We start from the raw sequence: 18,351 nt of genomic DNA, 5'->3' as shown, positions 1-18,351 counted from the left end.
TTTATCTGATCCTATGCTATGATTTTATAAAACGTTTTATTAATATTTACTTTTATTATATGAATATATAATTATTTTTTCATACATCACGTGATTTAAATCTGCGCGCCATGGTTAATTAGAGAAAAATCTTATACACCAGCATCAATTTTGAGATGCTCCAATATAGAATATCATTTTTAGCCAAAACAATTTTTTATTAGTAATGGTGAATATTTTTAAAAAATTAATCGATATTTACATCATTTTTGATAATAAAATTTATTTTCATGAAAATAATTTCACAAGACATCATTGTCGCCTTTATGGTTGTCTATACTCTGTGCAAAATTGTGCTATTCTCAGAAATAAGCCTACCAACTACTTCAAAACAAAATATTATTCTTCATCTTCAACATCAAGTTTTATTTATTTACGATTAACCTTCAAAAAAAAATAATTTTCTAGATTTTACTCAAAATATTTTAGCAATAATTTCATTATTAATTTATGAAAAGTTGTTATTTTATACTTAAAACTAATTGAAAAGAGAATTTTATTTGATTATTTAAAATATTTTTAATTTCAAAAGTTGGCAAGCTTGCAGTTTTATAGCCAAATTTTGCGGGTTCGTAAAACTATCCCTTAGAGATTCTACCTATGTGAGTCATTAGGTGTATGCGGGTATGCGGGTAGTCTCTGCAGGTCAAGTCTTGACATTAGGGTCTTCAGTGTTAAAACTTCCTCCAATACAACTGCACAGTACTTGTACAGTACCGAGAGTAAAAAGAAATTAAGTGTGTGAAGCATACGTTGTTCAACGATTTGGTATATATATCGTGTTAATTAATTGTTAAATAGTAAAAGAAATGAGCTATTGGCTATCTAATTGTAAATATATGCTCATATCAAACTTAAAGAGTATTTAAAAATACTTTACTTTGATTTTAAAAATAAAAATATACAAAAGTACAGTAATAGATGAGAGGTTGACACAATTTACTTGTACATGTATTCTCTTCGACAAAGACAACGTATTCAATATTAATACATCGTTAATCAATTATTGTTTTGGTATTTTTTATAAATGGATTAAGTTTCTTAACGCTGTAAGTACTATAATTTATTATATATATTTAATAGAGTAATAAAATATCTTTTGTTATAATAAAATAATTGTAGATCTTATAAAGAGAATGTTAAACTTCACGTGTAGGTTATTGTGAACATATATAAACTCAAGTATCACAATTGATAATTTTTATCTGGGTTAATCGTAAAAAATTGAATGCTATTAATATCATTGATGTCATGATGTATTGAGAATAATTTTAACATTTAAATTTACAGGAAACAGAAAATTATCAAAATGGCCGGAAACATAAGCAATGAAAGTGATGGAAGTAAATTGGATTTAATCATGAGCCAATGTTACGAAAATTATATACTTGTTGATGTTGGTGCTAATATGACCAATAAAAAATTTGTACGAGATTTAGATAGTGTAATTCAACGTGCAAAAGATGCTGGTGTTCAAAAGATCATGGTCATTGGAGCAAGTATACGTTCCAGTAAAGAAGCCCTTCGATTGACCCGGCTTTACCCAGGGACATTGTATTCTACAGCAGGTATACACCCTCATGATGCTAAATCTTGGGATAATACAAATACTTTAACAGAGTTGGAAAGTATTGCTAGCAATCCAGAATGTGTTGCCATAGGAGAATGTGGTCTTGATTATAGTCGAGATTTTTCTGATCCAGAAACACAACGTTTAGTTTTTCATAAGCAAATTGAACTTGCTTGTCGATTAAATAAACCTCTTATCATTCATGAACGTGGAGCACAATCTGATGTATTAGAAGTTTTGAATCATTATAGAAATCGATTACCACCAGTTATGATTCATTCTTTTGTTGGAATGGCTGAAGAAGCACAATTGTATCTTGATCATGGTTTTTATATTGGAATCACTGGATATTTATGTAAAGATAAATCTGACAGCGGAGTCAGACAAATATTGGAATCTGGAAATGTACCATTAGATAAAATTTTGGTAGAATCAGATGCACCATTTATGTATCCAAATTCAAGAGCAAGTAAACTTCCACTTTATGTAAAAGAAGGATTAACAGAAAGATCAGCGACATTTCTTCAACGATATTGTACTTTTCAACGAAATGAACCATGTTCATTACCAGCAATTGTAGAAATGGTTGCAACTTTTATGCGTAAGACTCCAGAAGAAGTAGCCTTGGCAACTGCTTTCAATGCTCTTAAGCTTTTTGGATTAAACCAATGATTATTATTCATTTTATTTAATCTTTATATTTTTTATTACTGGTGCTTATTTGTAATAAAAGATAGAAAACTCAATTTTTCATTATTTTACATTAAAAATATAGCGTATAATCATTACTGTGAAAATGTTTATAAGTTTTAATTGTTTATACAAATTTAATAGATCGTCATAGATCTATATGGTTCGTGATTAGAATAAATTTCATAAATGATTATAATTCAGTTTTTAATATTTTACTGTCAAGAGAAAATGTAACAAAGACCTATTGCATCATATTAACCTAGAATAATTTTGTAATGAATATTTCATTGTTATTATATACATATTTTCGTATAATAAATGATTCATATATGTAATACTACAATTGATTTTCGTTCACAAATTAAGAAATAAGGTTCACACTTACTCACAATTATAAAATCATTCGCTTAATTAGTAATAATTTATTATTACAAATTTTCAAGAAGTTACTTTATTTCTAACAACTTACACCCATTGACTCCTGATCAGTTTTAACCTTAATTGCATCTGAAAGATATTTTAATCTAGCTGCCTCTGATAAATCTGACCATTGATCATTCAATATATTAATTACTGTATAATTTGGATTTATTTCTAGTAATTTTTGAAATAATCGTAATGATGGAGCGAGGCAATGTGTATTGTTTGAATATGCTCCTGCAGGTATACACATAAAAATAAACCTGAAATTAGAAAAATAATTTTTAATACTCTGACAAATATTGTGGTATTCATTTGAAATTTTTTCAATATTTTAACAAATTTTAACCATATAAATAATTTACAAACAACTTTTAAATATCAAAACATCATGCAAAATATTTACAATTGACTGTCTTTTGGTAGTTCTATGTCTTTGAGACATTGTGGTTTTGGCTCTTCTAAGTTTTTAAGAGCAACAGGATATCCTCCTTTTCTCATTATTACAATAAAATCTAAAAAAATATCATCATTAAATATGTTATTCATTTAATTCAGAGAAATTTTACAAAAAATTTTCTTATTTACCTACGAATTCTCCATATTGACTTTGTATATTTGATAAAACATATTGCGGGCCACCAAAGATAGCCTCTAAAGCTTCTTTTAATAATGGATTTATATTTTTTGTTCCGTATAATGAAAAAAATAAATCAATATCTTCATCTAACATAAACGGACCATAAAACTGAGGGTAAAAATTTTTCACAACATGATGTAAAATAACCAATTTTTTTTTCATTGCTATATGCATGTTTGCCTCTTTATCGTACGAACTGAATACTTTTTCTATTAATTTTGGCCAGTAACAATCAAATGAAACTAATTTAATTGATAATTTTAGAAGTTCATCAAAATCTAAATCAATAAGACTATCATTTAGAATAGATTCTTTTAATAATTCCCATGAACTAAGTTTTTCATCATTTATGGATATTGCAGTGATCACATTCATCCTTTCTTTTATTTTAGTATTCTTCGAAAAATATTTAGTTTCAATCGATTTTTCCGCAACATAATCTAATATTTCCATATTTGAATGGTACATTACGTTTAAATGTCTTATTATGTTGATTGCATCTCCAATTTTTGGCTTTTCTGATACAATCTTTGATATACATCTATCTATGAACTGAGCATTGTAGAAAATATTTCTAAAATAATCACAAATAGTTTATAAATCAATCTGGTATAATTATTATTTAATTTTTGTTTTATAAATAAACCAATAAAATAAGATAAATCACCTGATTCCTGCTGGTTGACGTCTAGAAGCTATTTTATGCAGTATAATAGATAATAATTCTGTATGTTGAATCTCGTCCATTGATTTAGTAAGTATATCATAAGTTTTCGTTAATAAGTCAATTCTTATAAAACTTTGTTTCACTCGTAATAAAACAAATAATAATTTTAGGGAATTTGTAGCATTAAGTGATTGATCTTTAAGATCATTTATAGCATTTATTATATTTCTCAGTACATTGTCATCAACTTCCTCCTGACGAGAAAAATACTCTAATGAACTGATGAGAGCATGTAAATTCTCGGTATTTAATTTAGTTTTCACATTGGCATGCACCACTAGAGGTAATGCTATCATTAATGCTTCTACTAACGGCGTCTTTTGTAATTTAGGCAGTAAAGAAATCAAAAAAATTCCTTGATCCAATGATAATTCATTTATTGAATGCCGAATTAGTTGAAGAAGCATTTGAACAACTACAGTTGAAGTAGGAACTCTGAAATAGTTTAGGCATTTCACTGCAGTAATTATATGCTTGAGGTTTAAAGATCTCATGTCTTTTTTCAATACTTTACACAAAGTATTAAATTCATCTAATTTGATAATATCTTGTTTTATCTGATTCTCTTTGTCTAATCTAAATAAAGCACCAAGTGCCATTACTGCATCTTCAGCAGTCATATTTTTTTCTCGTCGTTTAATGATAGACAATATATCATAGTGATTTGTACACTTTTTCCACTCACCGAAAGAATCTTCAGAATCGAAAGGTGATGATGGTAATGTGTTAATCAGTGGAAATCGTTGTTTCTTTTTTTCTGTTGAATTTAAAAAAGCAATGATTATAACTTTCAGGTTAGAAAAACAAGTTTGATTTTATACAAACCATCATCTCGTAGATTATTTTCAGTTGTACGAATTAAACGTTGGACAGTCACATAACGAGACTGTTTAAATAAATGTTTCACATTCCATGTTATTTGTATTAAATTATTAATATTTCTATTCATCATGTTAATATTCATTCATATATCATTCTATGAAAGTGTAACAACAAATGAATTTTTTAAATATTTAATTAAATTATTAAATATTTTATCACACTAATTAAGTTAATTGTAATTTAAATATTTAATAGTTTTAACTAATTAAAAATATTATATCAAGAATGTTCTTTTAAACTAAACACATGGTCGAACTCATGTATAGTATATACATACCGATGCTGTATAGTATAGTTGACTAAAAAACAGACATTCGTAACTTTTAAAATACAAAAAAAATTTTTTTTTAATGATGAGTTACTAAGATTTTTAAAGTAGTTTATTTAAATAATAAAAATAATAAAATAAATAAAAATAAAAAAATTTTATAACATTAATATAATATTTAATTTTTATAAAAATACAATAAAGTATACAAGAGTAGTAATAAAACATACATTGGTGGCTAAACAATTAGAATAATACAAATGCTAAAATGAATTTAATTCATGATTGATTTTTTGAAATTTATTTAATACATATGTATTTTAGAATTATCAATTTTAAAACCACTATATATTTAGTACGAAATACTGATTGTTAAAAAGAATTATATTTACAATAATTTTACATACTTTCGAAGACTTTAAATGAGATTCTTACTGGTTTAAAACCTGAATTACAAATGTTTATATTTACAATTTTTGTTTGATAAACTGCTGGCATAAATGTAATGTAAGATACATTTTTAGTTTTCAAACATTTAGAATGTAACAATGTATTTTACAATATAAATACTCCCATGTTATCGATATTATTTGATTATAATTTATAAAAAGTTTTAAAAATGTGGTAAACAAACCTTACCAGCAAATAATTCGGATATAACTGTTATCCATAAAGCTAAAACAAAAAGAATATATGATATTCCCACTTGATGAGAGTTTGGTAATTGGTACGGTTGTCCTCCAATTTCATCTATATGAAATCCCATTGGGAATATAACTGCAGCTAGGCAAAATAGTACCACTAAAAAAGAATCGTTAATTAGGATCATTCATTACTTTGCTCATCAATTTGAACTTACTGGCAGTAAATCCAACCCATCTAGCATAAGGTATGACATGACGATCCCAATGAGAACAGCCCAATAGAATGATAGTAACAGTAATTAAAATACAGCCAACAAATATACAAGAGAGTGCTATCAACCATTCAGGTTGTAAATCTGGAGTATAGCACACTTGATGCCTGTTGTATAAAGTCATACATGACCACATCAAACCTAACCGTGTATCTCCTGGAAATAGGACACAATATATCCAAGACTTTTGTTGGAAATAAGAAAAATTGAATTATTTAATTTTAGTGGATAATACATACCACCAACATCAGTTATAATCCAATCTGGCATTGCTAAGCTAGCAACAGCAAATACATCTGCTGCTAGGAACAATGTTCCTGAGATTAAAGTTAATTTATCCATTCATTTGAAAATAATTTCAAATTTAAAATGACGTAATTTTAATGTTAATCGTTTTTAATTAAAACTTTTGATCAATTTGTTTTGCAGGGAAAAATTGGAGTAAAAAATGTAGAAATTTTTTGGAGTAAATAAAATTCTACTGACAAATACATGAAAGGGAATATTATTGGAATAAGAAAAAAAAGAAAATATTAATTAGATTTTTTTAAAATCCACACACATAAATCTGACAATTTTAAAACTTCTGGAAGAGGTTAAGGTACATCAAAATAATTTCTTTTTCAATTGGTACATAGTTTGAATGTGCAATAATTGAACAGGTGACGCTAGCGTTGACAAAACGATCAAAAGGCCCTCAATTCAATCTGCTCTTTTAGTTCAACCTCCATGACGCAAAATAAAGCGCGCAAAATGGTTAGCTGATGACTTTATTTTTATTTCATTCAATGGAAATTATCAACATCCAAGTATATATGTATCTCAGCTTGTTTTGTCTATCCATCTCTTGGAAGTTAGTAGATTTTATAAGATAAAGAATACATTTACTGATGTGGTAAGTGTTTATTTAACAATATATTTTCAAGTGTTGTTGATCTTGTGTAATCATTATTTAGAACAATATTTTTCAAGTGTGAAAACGTTAATACAAATCGTCGAGAAAATTATCAAAAATGTTATTATTTGTCTGCACAAAGAAAATAAAGGTATGGTTTCTATTTAATTAAATAACTTTATTGACTTTTATTATATTATTAATAATACTATATAATGAAAATAGAATAAGACATGCCTCTCCATTAGATAAAAATATTGATATTACATCAGTCGTGAAAAAAATGATACAAAAATTTATGGAAGAGATGAACATATCTTTTTATCACATTTATATTTTATCACATATTTTAAGGATTTTTGCAGTAATAAAATCCTGGAAAAAATATTTATCATTAGAGATACTGTTTTTTTTTTGCTTTAGTATTAGCACAATCTTATAATTACCTTCTGGTTTCAAACTTTCTATCCAATTGACGTATGAAGTGACTCTAGTATTTACTGTTGATTGATTATTTCCACATATACTGCCCCATGAAATTATTCCTACCAAGAATAATCGTCTTGAAGTAGAATCACGCCAGATCACTGGCCCACCACTATCATACTAAATTATTAAAAAAGTTCGAATTAATTTTTATATATTATTAATAAACTGTTTATAAAGTGTATTTACCTGACAGCTGTCTTTAGTTGGATCCAAAGTGCATATCTGATCGTTATTGATGACACTTCGTTGATGATCAGCTTGACACTGGGTATTAGAAACAACATTAACTTGAGCTTTTTGTAAAACTGTCGATCTCTGTCCACCATATTCAACTGCACCCCAGCCTAAATTAGGAAAACATTAGCTTATCAAATTCTTACAAAGAGACAAATGAAAGAGTTTAGGAAATATTTATTCAATATATTTACTTAAAACGTACCCAATAAAGTAACTGGCTGATTAACAAATGATTCTTGAGAATGTCGGAAAGGTAAACAAACTGGACCTACTTTAGGACTGAGAGCTATGGTACCATCAATAGTAATAATAGCAATATCATAATCATTTCTATTGCTGCTAAAGTATGGATGCATCACAATTGTGTGTATTCTAAATAATTGAGTTGCATCAGTTTCTGTACCTAACAGTGATTATATCAAATTATTAATATTTTAGAAATTTTAATAGAAATTAAATTAAACATAAATGTAATTACCTTCAGGCAAATTATGATCACCCACCAAAACTCCTATTCTGTCGACACTTTTTTTCTCGAAACAATGTGCAGCAGTGACGACTTGTTTATGATTAATAATCGTAGCTCCACAGAAAACTCCTCTATGTGGCATTGGCATACTGTCTGCATCAACAAGTCCTGCCATCATAGGGAACTCATTAACCCCAGTTTCTACTCCATCAGCAATTCTAGCCTTTTACATTGTAAATACAATTTATTGGAGGATAATGAACTTATATTTTATTATTTAAAAAGCAATTCATGTTGATACTTACTGGATTTTTCCAGCCACAAGAACACTTTGATGTTGCTACACAACGAAATCTTCCTCCTCGTGATCTCATATTACTTTGTAAAATAAGTAACAATATGGTACTTCGTGGATTGACGAAAAATCTGTAGCCTCCATCACTTCTCACACCAGTATCATCAGCACTTCGTTTGGCAATTAAGACATCATTCTGAACAAAAATCAGAAAATAAATCATTCACAAACTAAAATAGCACAATGTGATCATTTTTGCTTGAATATAATATCTGTCATTATTATCAGCATAAAATTAAATGAGAATATACCGAAGGTATCTCTGAAATGTCACACTCCAATTGAAGAAGTCCTTGACTTCTGATGGTCCAAGTATAAGTATATCCTGGAACATAATTGTACGGGAAGTTGGGACTGTTGATATATTTTGTGGTACCAGGTAGCAATTCTACTTCATAATTATTTAAAAATTGAGCTCTGATAGATCCAATCAAGCTGATGATGCTTATCAATGAAGATAGCACAAATGGAGCTATGAAACATTTTAGAAAATATTTCAATTAGTTATACACTTTGACATAAAAAACTGTTTCATATGATAAAGATTCATTACTTACAAGTTACCATTTTTACTGATAGATTATCATCTCCATTCAGTCATGTACTAAATAATGTAATTAATTTGACAGCAATATATAGGTATGCTTGTTCTTGAAATCACTGATAACTGATAACACTCGCGTACATTTTTATGATATTTTTTAAATGAAATTTTATGGCATTTGGAGTAATATACCAAAATTTAGAGCAGTAGTAGTGAAATCTACTCAAATAACTAACGTGTATGTGGATTAAATAGAAGCTCACCAATATGAACTTAACAATGTCAATATGAACACTTGTCTAATCTTATTGTTAACTATTTTTTTTTCTAAGAAATTCAAATTAATCTTTCACACCTAAACTTTATTAAATAATGAAAAAAAATAAGATTCTATAAAATATATGTCTAACATTTAGTATTTTTTACGTGTTTAACTAAACTGCTTGTAGCACGAGTATAATTTTTACCACATTCTTTATGTTTGCCAATAAATAAGATAAATGGCAATATAAAGAGACACTTAAATATGCGCGGAAAGTAAAAATATTAAAATGAAATAACAAGAAAACAATTGTCAATACAAAATGATGGATTATCAGTTTCAGAAAAATCAGTAAAATGTTGATAAGGTGTTGTGTATCTTCTTAAGCTTCTTCAACTAGCAATTATTAAATAGTATGTAATACTAAAGTCTAAGATTTGTTATGAAATGAAAGAAATAAAATTTTTTTTATCATAAGACTTTCCATTACACTCAATAAAAGTAATATCAAAAGTCTTTTTTGGTAATGATTCAACTTAAAAATATTATTTGCAGATCGTTTATTGTTCCATTTAAAGTTTACAATATTCATATCCTGAAACCAAATTTTATTATATTATACAGAATCTTTTTAATACTGCAATTTATGATTATGATAAAAAATTGTTTAATTAATTTACCATTGGGTTTATTTTGTTCTATCCACGATAAATATGGACTAATTTTTGTATTCAGTGCTGGTCGATTGTCACCACATATTCCACCACTAGAAATAATTCCCACCAGAAATAAACGTCTTGCTCCAAGATTATACCACAAAAGTGGTCCACCACTATCATACTGAAAATGAATTATAGAAATGTTTAATACAACCATGAGATACATTATTATTCAATGAAAATATTTAAACTTTCTTGATATAAAAATCATTTACCTGACAACTATCATAAACTCGGTCTAGAGTACACATCCGATCATCATTCAATTTGTGGTAGTATCTATGACACTGCCAATTTGAAATAACAGTAACATCAGCTTTACGTAATACTGTAGATTTGGGACCACTGTATTCAGTCACACCCCAGCCTAAGATAATTAGAGTTCAAATTGATTTGATAAAGTTTTCAACTGACTTCACACTTAATTTTCTTTCTTGTTAAATATTTAAGCTATGAACTAAATTGTTGACTTGTAACAAACCTAGAATTGTTACTTTCTCAGAATTAAACACTTTTTCCTGATTTTTAAAAGGAAGACATGCTGGACCTACGTTGGGACTGAATCTAATATCACCTTGTACATCAACTATAGCAACATCATGATCATCATTTGATGGATTGTACCAGAAATGTTTTCTTACATTTCTAATGTATAACATTTGAGTATCATAAGATTCATGTCCTGAAAAAAAATTTTATTAAACTTGAGAAAATTTATGAAAAAATGTTATTAATTTGTAAACTATATTCTGCTTACCTGCATACAAATAATGACCACCTATCATAACTCTAAGATTCTTCAATGTTTGTTTTTCAAAACAGTGGGCTGATGTGATAACTTGACGAGGGTTGATGATTGTAGCACCGCATATGACATTTTTAAAATTCCTTATTACATTATGAATGTTTATCAACCCAGCCATCATTGGAAATTCGTGAACTTTAGTTTCTATTCCCTCAGCAATTCTGTTCTACAAAGAATATTTCAGTAATAAAGCTAGAAGAGTGTCTTTTTATTCATGAAGCTTTCATTTTCTATTACTTACTGGATTTTTCCAGCCACATGAGCACTGTTTATTCTTTGTTGACTGTCCTACACGCTCTGCTTTACAATGAAAACGTCCACCCCTTGAGTTGCGGTAGCTATTGATGATCATTGTCATTACATTATTCCTTGAAGTTACAGTAAACTTATCTTTACCGTAATAACGTAAATCACGTCCAGCAGATGATTGTTTGATGATGAGGACGTCAGGCTTAAAAAAAAATAAACAATTAAGAAGAAGAAGTCCCTGATGAAGGTTTTTTTTTTTAGAAATAATTAAATGTTGTAATAACTTAGTACTTACCCAACTTATATAGATGTCGCAAAATAATTTGAAATTCCCATTGGCTTTTATGGTCCACTGGTAGTTGGAACCAGGTAAATAATTGCTTGGATAAAATGGACTATTAATATACTGAACTTTACTCCATTGCACATATGTGTTAAATTCGAAATGATAAGCTTTGCTAACATTAATCAAAGTTATTATTAATAAGGATAAGACTGTAAAAAAATGTATAAAATTAGTGCAATTTATTACAAAGTTTTAATGACGAATTTATTATAACTTATAACTTACAAGCTAACATTTTTGACTGATCGACTACCAACTTCTGTTAATATTTTACTAAATGATTTTGGACAATGTACTTCATTTTATATTCGAATTTAGAGCAGTAGAATTGAGTGAAATTTATTACGTGCGTATGAAAAAGTAGAATTATAAGAATAGAACTGTTTAAATATAAACACTTGTTTAATCATGTTTAATTATTTTTCAATTTTAAGTTTTTACTAGTATTTTCAAAAACATATTGAATAATTTGATAATTACAATAAAATGTAAGACCAAAAAAATATGATCATATATTGATAAAATACTTCATGAAAAAACAGGAAGGAAAATGACGTTTCTAAATGATAACATATTAGTTATCAATTATACGTCGGGGAGACAATGGAGTACTCCACCCTAGCGGATTGTCAATAATAATAAAATTCATCGGACTACTGAAGAAAGTGATGTGGATATTTTAAAAAAATATAAATGAAATAATCTACACACATTTTTAATTGATTTATTTCATAAAAACTCTTAGCCAATAATTATCCACACAATTATTATCTATTAATACTTATAACTTGAAATATTGTACATCATGTCATGCTTATTCCTCTTCACAATATCGATACCCTGAAATAACACAAAAATATTGAAATTTTATCAATAGATTTAATTGAAAAAATTTCATTACCTTGAGGAACTTGCAGAACAATCCAATCCATATAAGCACCAACTTTTGAATTTACAGCTGGTTTTCCATCAGCACACAAACCTCCATAGCCAATCATTCCAATTAAAACTATACGTCGAGTAGTAGGGTTTTGCCATAAAACAGGACCACCACTATCATACTAAGGATAAATAACCAAAATTTGAATTATTATTCAGCCAGATTTCTTATATTACATGAAATCAGCATCAGTGCAGTATGATTAAAAAATGAAAACATACCTGACAGCTATCTTTCTCATCTGAATATGTACACAGTTGTCTTGGCCCTATTCCTCGATAAGTATTCATGCAAACTTTATTTGTTATGACACTTACTTTGACTTTCTGTAAAATCATTGATTGGGGTTCAGCAGAATCAAGAGTTCCCCAACCTTGATGAATTAAATTCAATAATAAATATTTTTATTGGTTCAACTTTTTATATCAATTATTATTTTGATAAAATTGATAATAACAACATACCTAACAATTCTACATAATCTCCTGCAAATGTATCTGGTGCATGTTGAAATGGAAGACAAGCTGGACCTACTTGTTGGTTAAATGGAATTGTACCGTCAATATTAATCACAGCAACATCATAGTCTAGATTAAGAGGTGTGTATAATGGATGAATGATGATGCTTCCTACTCTAAATAATTTGGTAGCATTGGTTTCAGTTCCTGTGGTAATTATCAATATGGTAATCAATTCAATATATTTTAATAGATTAAATCAATAATTGAAAAGAAATTTAAACCTTTCGTTAAATCATGATCACCCACTAAAACTCCTATATCTTGTGGATTCCTTCCAGCTACACAATGAGCTGAAGTTATCACCTGCTTGGGATTAATAATAGTCGATCCACAGAATGCTATTCTATTTTTTACATCAATTAATGCAGCCATCATGGGATATTCATTGATTCCTGTATCTGTTCCACCAACAATTCTTGTCTATCAAAGAATAATGTTTGTCTACATAGATTAAAACATACATCAATACTTAGAAATATAAACACATTTCTATACTTACTGGATTTTTCCAACCACAAGCACAATCGGTTCTATTGCTTACAGATTCTAATAAGCAATAAAAACGACCTCCTCGAGAAAGAGGAGAGCTTATTAATGAGATCGTCATTTGATTTCCTTGAGAGTAAGTAGTAAAAGGACCAGTTTCACAATATCTTTCAGTAGCTCCATTTGGTGATTGGACTAACAATACATCCAATGAACAGTTGGGACTCTGAAAATATCATTAATTTTATTCCAAACAATCATATCAATGGGATTTAATTGTTTCTTTTTCTTATTTTTTGTTGTAGATGGAAATAAACAGTACCTCAGGTATATAGAAGGGATCACATGATAACTTGATGGGTCGATCACTCTTAGCAGTCCATCTGCAAGTAGATCCAGCTGGATAATTTCCATTGATGTAATTGGGACTGAAGATATAATAAGACATGCCAGCTTCAATAACTTGTTCAAAATCACATTGTCCAAATGATTGACTACTACTCATTCCCACCATGCCCAAAAGGAATGCCAACGGTGGGAATACTCCTGGTAAATAAGTAGGTTTATTATAAATTAAAAAAAATTTTTTTTTTTATTATTAATTTATTTAATAACTGGATAGAAAAAAAGGCTTCTAGCATACCAAAGCACATTAAATTTTGTAAAGATTTTTTTAAAACTTACTCGTTAGCATTTTTATATTAATGTGCTTATTTTTTACTTAATTTCTCAAACGTAGGACTAAATCATTGCATTTATCTGACATCCATATATATGCATGACTGAGCTTAACAAACTGATAAGATTTATGCATATTTTACAATTGAATTTTCGTCATAATCTCAGTAATGCATCAGTTAAGCAATGTAAAAGTTCCCATGTTTGCAAAAGTGTAATGTTAATAATTATGATAAATTCAAGAACACACGTAAATTCTGTTTAACTGATAGGTAAATTCATTATTTATTCTTCATTATAACAAAGTTTTTGTTTTTCTTGGAATTTAAATTATTTTGAATAAATTTTAACTCTATCTACAATTTTAAAAATTATCCATTAGATATGCAAGTATTTATCTATAGTAATTTTACATTTTTAAACTTATAATTAAAGGATATTAGTTGTTATTTATTACCGATTTTTAATTTTCTTAAGTACACAATAATAAATATTTATTAGATTCAAATTTTACATATCTGTACTAATTGGATAATTTCTAAATTGGTAATTATTTCCTGAAAGTTTATTAAAAAATTGTTCCTGTAAATAAATAAATTATTTTAATATTTTTATTATTTGTTAATTAATTAATTTTATTTATATTTTAACAGCATCAAGTGTTATAATCAATACATTAAAAGAGAATATTATTAAATGATTAATATTCTTCTCTAAGCCTAAGTAATAAAAATTCTAATTTCTATTGTATTCGTAACGATTCGTTACGTATTGTTAAAGTGTAATAACTAGTTCTTATATGTCAGAGATAATTCTGTCGGTGAAAAATCCTTGGTTAAAAACGCGCGCCATTGACAATGTACTAGAACTCGAATGCGCTTGCGTATTCAAGGCCACATGTTGTCATGGTAACCATGATGTTGTTAGATAACAAAACAATAGTTCCTTAACCTTTATGAAAGTAAATAGACTCTTCCATGTCATTTTATTATCGTTAAACATCAGTTTACAAATATTTTTAATTATCAATTTTTTTATTTGCTTTTTTTATGTCTCTTGGTTCAGTGGTTCGTGCACGACGTTTAAGCATCGCTGGTAGTTATGATGATGCTGAGAAAACTGGAAAAAAGCGGGTAATTATTGTTTTTAATGTTAATATTTTACACTTTATTTAAAGAAAAATATTTTTGAAGGCTATTTTAACTTGAGTTATCGATGTTTGATCAATGATATTGTAATATTATAGCTTATTAGAAGCAGAAGTTCAACTAATGGAAACCTTGAAACCCAGTTGGATCCAGTTATCAAACGCCATGGACGTAAACATCGACATTCTTCTGAGAACCGATGTATGTCAAAAATTAAATCTATATCTAATGATATTCAAGAATCTAATGATTACAGCATATCTTCGCCAAAACATAAACATCGACGGTGTAAATCTACAAAAGAAGTGAGGTTTGAGGACGAGTTAATAAAAGCAGATTCATTATCAAAATTAGGTAACTTAATTATTCATTAAATGTATTTTAATCATCACTCTACATTCAGAATAAGAGTTACTCATTATTTGTATTTAATAAAATTCTAGAATTTATGCAAAAACGCATGGACAGAATGGAGAGTCAGTTAGTGAAGTACAAGAGTAAGTGCAGTAAAATGGAGCAAAATTACAGAGAAATTCAGGAAAGAAATTTACAATTAGAAGAATTATGTAAACAACGAGATTCTGAATATAAGGAGTTACATTCACATTATGGAGAATTATTAAAACATATGGAAGTTGTAGAACAGGAGAAAATTAATAGTCAAAGTACAATGAACAAGATATCAGCTGAAAATACACAGTTGAATGAAGATGTAAATTTACTAAAAATATTAGTATACAAATTAAATGTTGAATTAGAACGTTATCAAGATAAGCTTCGATTGTTGAATAAAAAAAATGAAAAAGGAGGTATTTTAAATGAAGTCAATGAAGTGAAAGAAGAAGTAGATTTATCAACAGAGCATAAAAAAATTTTTAAATCCTGGGGTAGAGTAAATACTCATGCTTTAAGTCCATTGTTAGAAGCTTATAAAGAAAATATTGAAGAAAAAGATACACTTATAAAACAGTTTAAGCAAGATATTGATCATATAAATGGAAAATGCAAAGAAATAATTGCAGAAAATGAAGAATTACGTAAAGATTTAGATTATTATAAAGCTCAGGTGAGGATTGAATATTTTTGTTTTAATTTATTAATATTCTTTTTGATTTCATGTGTTGTTTGATATCATCTATTTCTATTGTAGACAGAAAAATTGGAAAATGAAATAAAAACATTGTTGGATGACGTATCGCTCATAAAAGAAGAAAATGATATCTTAACTAAACAAGCAACTTTACAGAAACAGAAGCTTCATGAAATCCACTCGATTTATGAAAAGAAAGTAGAATCAATGTCACAAGATAACAATAAACTACATACAGACTATATAAATTGTCGAACCGAGTTGAGCAATCTTCAAGGCAAATATGAAATTTTAAATGAAGGTTACGAAAAATTGAAGAGAAATAGTGAACGTACTATGCCTGTATCTGTTCATTCAGATGCCATCGAAGAGTGTAAAAGATTATTTGAAGAGCTAAAAATCCAGTATGAAACAGAAAAGAAAAAATTATTGACTCAATTGAAACGTTTGGAAGAAATAAATCCAGAGAATGAGAAGCTTATTGCTTCTTTAACTACTGAAAGGGACCACTTAAGATATCTGACAAAAAATCTGGAAAAAAATTTAAAGTAGGCACTTAAGATTTTATCAATGATATAGTAAATAGATCAATTTATTGAATGGTTTTTTTTTATTTTACAGACAAACACAACATAAATTGAAGAGTAGTCAGAATGCTTTGCTTTCAGTTAAATCATTTAGAGATTCTTTTAAAAGGCAGTTAGCGGAGACGAAGGCTTATTGCCAAGAATTAGTAGCACATCAAGAGAAGCTAGAAGCAGAAAAACAGGAATTATTAGCATTATTTCACAAAAAATCTAAAGAAAATGAAAATATTCAATATTTAGGTGATAATATTGTACAAAGAATGGGAGCTCTGAAAGACCAGTTAAAAGTAAGTCACAATAATTCATGGAAATAAATTAAAAAATTCATTAGTTATAAATAATGTACTGTTTATTCTTTTGAATAAAAGTCCAAATATTCTGGTAGCAATGTTTTAAAATTAACTACTGTATTTTTCAGAGTGTTCAAAAAGGAGCAAAAGAACAATTAGAGAGTGTCGAGAAACATATCAAAACTCAAGAAATTAGTGTAGAGCAAATGAAGTCTGATTACCAGAAAGAACTGCAAAGATTGAAAGTACTGTTAAAAGAAAAAGAAGGGGTAATTGGTAGGCTCCAAAGGGAGAAATATGTTGCCCAAGATAATTTGGAGCTTGTTTGGAAAGCTGCGTCTAATGAAGATCAAAAGGTGAAGAAAGTTTTAAAAAATACAAAAATTTATAATGTTTAATCTGCATAAGTAAAAGGTTGCCCTGATGGTCTCCAACTTGTCCGAGATTTGTCTTCAATTTCCCAATGTACTTGGGAGTCTACTGCTTACTGGAGGATTTATTTATTCAGTATTAATATATCTACATAGATACCTAGTCACAAATGTTAGTCTTCTTTAAATGAATGAGATGAATGATAAAAATATTAAATTGATTCAATCTAGACTTCCGTCGATTTATTATTATGCAAATTTATGTGTATGTAGGTTTATTGCGATCATTTTGTTGATCCTTCTTTATGTCATTTTTCCTTCAACATTCACATTCCTGAATAAAATCGTAAGCGTCATAATGATAGTTAACATCATGAATATTGATGATTGTTATTTTATGATTTTTTTTTATCAATTTTTCTTTTGGCAAGTTTCTTATGGCATAATTTATTATGACGTCTTGTTACATGCTTTATTTAGTGGTGACATCAACCAACACAAGTGGTTACGAAGGTTGTCTCATTGATGATATCGAGTCAATGCTTTTGAAAGCCTCAAGTATTTATTATGCAAGTGATCTCACGTTCGGTCAATTAACATATTAAAGAACTAAAGATTGTACAATCGATATTATCTCATTTTAGTTTCCTTATTCCACTTTTTATGAAAATTATAACTGGAACCAATTATGCAATTATTTCGAAGAAGGTGAATA

The 18,351-nt window shown here is 28.0% G+C and overlaps 5 protein-coding genes across 7 annotated transcripts; 2 read left to right on the top strand and 3 right to left on the bottom strand.

Annotated features, from left to right (window-relative positions):
- The first annotated feature begins 593 nt into the window (after positions 1–593).
- Positions 594–2,472, top strand: LOC118073925 (3'-5' ssDNA/RNA exonuclease TatD). Its single transcript, XM_035094731.1, has 2 exons — positions 594–1,088; positions 1,330–2,472. The coding sequence occupies exon 2, from the start codon at positions 1,349–1,351 to the stop codon at positions 2,279–2,281; it is 933 nt and encodes a 310-aa protein (XP_034950622.1). The 5' UTR covers positions 594–1,088; positions 1,330–1,348; the 3' UTR covers positions 2,282–2,472.
- Positions 2,473–2,613: 141 nt separating this feature from the next.
- LOC118073924 (uncharacterized) lies at positions 2,614–5,221 on the bottom strand. The gene is made up of 5 exons (XM_035094730.1): positions 4,915–5,221; positions 4,030–4,846; positions 3,311–3,936; positions 3,129–3,237; positions 2,614–2,985 (listed from the first exon to the last, which is right to left on the bottom strand). Exons 1-5 carry the CDS (start codon positions 5,051–5,053, stop codon positions 2,760–2,762), a joined length of 1,917 nt encoding a protein of 638 aa, XP_034950621.1. The 5' UTR covers positions 5,054–5,221; the 3' UTR covers positions 2,614–2,759.
- A 370-nt stretch (positions 5,222–5,591) lies between these two features.
- Positions 5,592–6,744, bottom strand: LOC118073891 (uncharacterized protein C16orf52 homolog A). The gene is made up of 3 exons (XM_035094680.1): positions 6,395–6,744; positions 6,099–6,311; positions 5,592–6,040 (listed from the first exon to the last, which is right to left on the bottom strand). Exons 1-3 carry the CDS (start codon positions 6,495–6,497, stop codon positions 5,853–5,855), a joined length of 504 nt encoding a protein of 167 aa, XP_034950571.1. The 5' UTR covers positions 6,498–6,744; the 3' UTR covers positions 5,592–5,852.
- Positions 6,745–7,399: 655 nt separating this feature from the next.
- LOC118073881 (uncharacterized) lies at positions 7,400–14,251 on the bottom strand. The gene is made up of 21 exons (XM_035094670.1): positions 14,157–14,251; positions 13,795–14,018; positions 13,486–13,698; positions 13,208–13,406; positions 12,930–13,130; positions 12,687–12,838; positions 12,427–12,586; positions 11,751–11,820; positions 11,475–11,637; positions 11,172–11,381; positions 10,883–11,096; positions 10,607–10,807; positions 10,341–10,492; positions 10,087–10,246; positions 8,852–9,072; positions 8,551–8,736; positions 8,255–8,468; positions 7,979–8,179; positions 7,726–7,883; positions 7,497–7,656; positions 7,400–7,425 (listed from the first exon to the last, which is right to left on the bottom strand). The coding sequence occupies exons 1-21, from the start codon at positions 14,164–14,166 to the stop codon at positions 7,400–7,402; spliced, it is 3,495 nt and encodes a 1,164-aa protein (XP_034950561.1). The 5' UTR covers positions 14,167–14,251.
- Positions 14,252–15,042: 791 nt separating this feature from the next.
- On the top strand, positions 15,043–17,866 carry LOC118073935 (Centrosomal protein 89kDa). Of its 3 annotated transcripts, none has more exons than XM_035094741.1 (7): positions 15,043–15,111; positions 15,216–15,283; positions 15,397–15,652; positions 15,742–16,364; positions 16,449–16,936; positions 17,010–17,262; positions 17,394–17,866. In XM_035094741.1, coding segments are annotated over exons 1-7 (1,959 nt in total). In that variant the 5' UTR covers positions 15,043–15,110; the 3' UTR covers positions 17,664–17,866. The 3 variants fall into 3 exon arrangements, with proteins under 3 accessions (XP_034950632.1, XP_034950631.1, XP_034950633.1); XM_035094742.1 differs by lacking the exon at positions 15,043–15,111 and having other exon boundaries at positions 15,246–15,283; positions 15,397–15,499; positions 15,555–15,652; XM_035094740.1 differs by having other exon boundaries at positions 15,102–15,283.
- The last annotated feature ends 485 nt before the right edge of the window (positions 17,867–18,351 follow it).

Source organism: Chelonus insularis, unplaced genomic scaffold (genome assembly GCF_013357705.1).
Source record: "Chelonus insularis isolate UGA/USDA-ARS -01 unplaced genomic scaffold, ASM1335770v1 scaffold_714_pilon, whole genome shotgun sequence".
Lineage (NCBI taxonomy): Eukaryota > Metazoa > Arthropoda > Insecta > Hymenoptera > Braconidae > Chelonus > Chelonus insularis.
This window is presented reverse-complemented; position numbering and strand designations above follow the sequence as displayed.